We start from the raw sequence: 3,430 nt of genomic DNA, 5'->3' as shown, positions 1-3,430 counted from the left end.
GAGAGAGAGAGAGAGAGAGAGAGAGAGAGAGTATAGCTGCCTACAATGTTTATCTCGTTCCCTGAACTCCGTCTAGTTTTAGCATGGCAGACCCCTGTAGATCTATCTATACCATTGTTACTCTGTACATGTACTTGCTTTCAGAAGGCACCGTAGGGTGTCCTGCAGCGGGGACGTTCGTTTTAAACATTTAAACAATACCAGCGTTGCGTACCAGAGCGCTACGGCTCTTCACCTTTGGCCTCGATCAAAGACAAGCACAGAAAAGAGAGAGAGAGAGAGAGAGAGAGAGAGAGAGAGAGAGAGAGAGACAGACAGACAGACAGACAGACAGACAGACAGAGACAAAGACACAGGGAGAGATGGAGAGAGGGAGAAAGATAGGAATGAGATTTTTCTTTTTTCTTTTTTAGAGCGGCATGTGTCACGTATCTTGTAAAATATTGAAGTATAGTTTAGTAAGAGTTTTAAGGCGCTCGCAACGACAAATGGCTAAGCTAATAAGAAGGACATTATAGTGTATGTTTCTCGCTTGAAGCATGGCACTGTGCTGAATACACAAACATGATAGGACAGAAGAAAAAAAAAGAAGAAAAAATAAGAAGGAAAAAAAAGAAAGAAAAGAAAACCCAAAACAAAGACAAAAACAGTAAACAACCCCCGAAAAAAATAACCCAAACAACTGCAAACCAAACCTCCCTGTTGCTATTCTGATACAGAAGAGCGATAACTCGCGATGACATGTAGTGTTTAGACATACTCTGGGCTTAGCACTCAACGTCCATGTGTGACAAGACACTGACCCTGATCGTGATCCATTCTTTGCTGTACTTTTTTTGGGGGTTTTGTTTGTTATTATAGTTTATTAAGTTTTAGTAAGCGTTTTACGGCACTTGCAACACAATCAGGTCATACAAGAGTCGAAGATCAGAGGTGTTACTACAGAGTAACGTGTAAAGAAAAGGAGGGATACGGTTGAAACATGTATGATTAGGGGGGAAAAGGGAGCAAGCCACACCACCCACCATCCTTTCTCCAGTTATTGGCTTCACTGGCCGAGTTGAGAGGTTAGTTGCAGCATATGAAAGGGCGACACAAAACGACACATTTCGCCAGGAACCGACTGGGACGACAGTTGAATAGTAGCAAAGACAGAAATGGCAGGCCACGCCACAACCCTCACTAAATCGCTTGCCCCAAAGAATGAGAGCGCGGGATTCAAGTTTATTGTTTTCATATTAGTTCACAGCATGGTTTGCTTCTGTTTTGTTAAGTCGGAATTGCGGAAGCTAAAAGTGCACGATGAAAAATCTGGAAGTAAAAACAGTCATTTACATTTTTGAAAGATCACTTTTAACATCTTGGGTACAAGACCAATGGACTTTAAAAAAATCAAGAATTCTGTGGGAACCAACGAGGAAGAACAAATTCTTCAAAATACTACATTAAAAACATTTTTTTCTGGTCTCTCCAAAGTCCGGCAACACTATTAGGATTCGATAGATGTTGTTAAGATAGAAGGAGAGTAAAAAAAAAAAAAAGTAACATACAGAAAGACACAAACAAAGAAGAGGGTCACTCACCTTCGCCATCTGTGCTTGTATGCCCTGCCCCTGAAGCGTCTGTACGGCCAACTCTGCTGCCTGCGGGTTCTCAAAGTCTACAAAACCATAGCCTGGGGAGAGAGACACGAGTATTAGTAAGTAGTCCCACTCCAACATGTACAGCATTTACGTAGAATGTAAGGTAACTTCAGTTTGTGGTTAACATAAGCACAATGACACAATAACGGTCATACAGTGCCAGGAAAAAGCAAACAGATAGATACAACAGAGGGGAAGTTTGGAGTTTGAGTAAGTAAAGAGAAGCACATCGACACAATACCGGCCATTTCCCGCTGGGAAAAAGTAAAAAGACAGACAGAATCCACAGAGGGAAAAATAAAGGAATAGGACCTACCAGTACTACCCTCCAACCACCCGCAGTAAAGTAACAATGACTACTATACCAAAATAAAACTGACACTGCATTGCAAAGAATACATCAATGAAAGAAACGAATTCGCGAGAGTGTTGTAGAAAACCTCCAATTCAGTGACGTTGAAGTATGCGAAGAACGGCAATCTTTGGTCTGCAGTTATTTTGGCCACAATGGCGAGATGGCCGGCGACTTCAAGATGAACACGAAAGGAAAATTTTCAGTTATATCCTCTTGTTTCAGAATCGTCTTGTGGTTGTCAAAGAAACATCCAACTTAATTCCATTCACGAACCACTCTGAAAACACCTCCAAGTCTACAGTTCAGTAATATGGGGTACCAAAAAGAATAAAGCGTCCAAAGAATAAGTGAGAAACCAACAGCTTCACAAAATCACAAAGAAAGAAATTCACGATTCACAGCCCTACTGCGACGCGTTTGAAGAAATTTACAAATGACTGATCAAAAATATGTATTTGAAAAAAAAGAATAAACGAAATTGACCAAAGGGCTCCAAAAAATACCCCAAACTTTTCAATAATTCCAATTATACACCGACGAACGAGTTTTCTACACACTCATCCTCGCGGCACTGAGGACAATCACCTAACAATACAGACACAGAAGTCCTTTCTAACTCCATCCACATGTGACAATCATAATCGTTGCGCTCTCTCGCTCGTTTTTATACCACAGCTGGTGAAAATGTAGATGGCCCCAACACCAGGAATGAATAAATTTGACCGCTGTGCGGAGCATCCGGCCTCAGTGTCTGTGACGATGTGTAACATAACCACGGGCGTCAAAAATCAATGGTATCTTTGTTGTTGTGGAAGAAACACACTACTAAAAACACAACAAAGTGATGGTGAGTGCACTGCGTCGTGGCAAATTTGAAAGACTGAACAACAACTTTATACCAGAGTCGAAAGAAGCTGGAGACATTGGCTAGGGCGGCTTAAACTGTGTAACAAACTTAATTTATGACAGGGAGGCAGCCTTCAATAGCAGAATAATGTTCGACTTTACCGTGGCCTTAGTTGGTTTGCTTCCACTATACCCCCCCCCCCCCCCACACACACACACAAACTACTACTTCCAAGGTACCGGTACCCAAACCTGAACTTTTTATAGACATGCTCAATTCAAAATATTTCCAGCGAGCGGGCCAGGTCGTACACACAGCACTCATCGACTTTCTGTAGCTACGTTATAAGCTAGACCTTGAGTGTACGTAAGTGTATTGGTTTCAAGCCCCTATTAATACTATGAGGTTATATAAGAGGAGCGACCTCCGAATTGAACTCTCGTATCTGATAGGATTGAGAACTCCACAAAACCACCAGAGTTTAAGAACGCCTAGTCTAGGATTCGAACCAGGGCTATCGAACCAGAACAAGATACATTGTACCAACTGAACTGAGCTAATGGAGCGCCCACGGAGCGTGACCCC

The 3,430-nt window shown here is 42.1% G+C and overlaps 1 protein-coding gene across 1 annotated transcript in view; it reads right to left on the bottom strand.

The window, feature by feature from the left end:
• The window catches only part of LOC101852320 (RNA-binding motif, single-stranded-interacting protein 1), a gene marked incomplete in the record, with an annotated part of 216,912 nt that overhangs the window by 34,401 nt on the left and 179,081 nt on the right, over window positions 1-3,430 (bottom strand). Inside the window, 1 exon segment of the mRNA XM_035969602.1 lies at window positions 1,584-1,675. Coding sequence (XP_035825495.1) covers window positions 1,584-1,675 — 92 coding nt within the window.

Source organism: Aplysia californica, unplaced genomic scaffold (genome assembly GCF_000002075.1).
Source record: "Aplysia californica isolate F4 #8 unplaced genomic scaffold, AplCal3.0 scaffold00162, whole genome shotgun sequence".
Taxonomy (NCBI): Eukaryota; Metazoa; Mollusca; class Gastropoda; order Aplysiida; family Aplysiidae; genus Aplysia; species Aplysia californica.
This window is presented reverse-complemented; position numbering and strand designations above follow the sequence as displayed.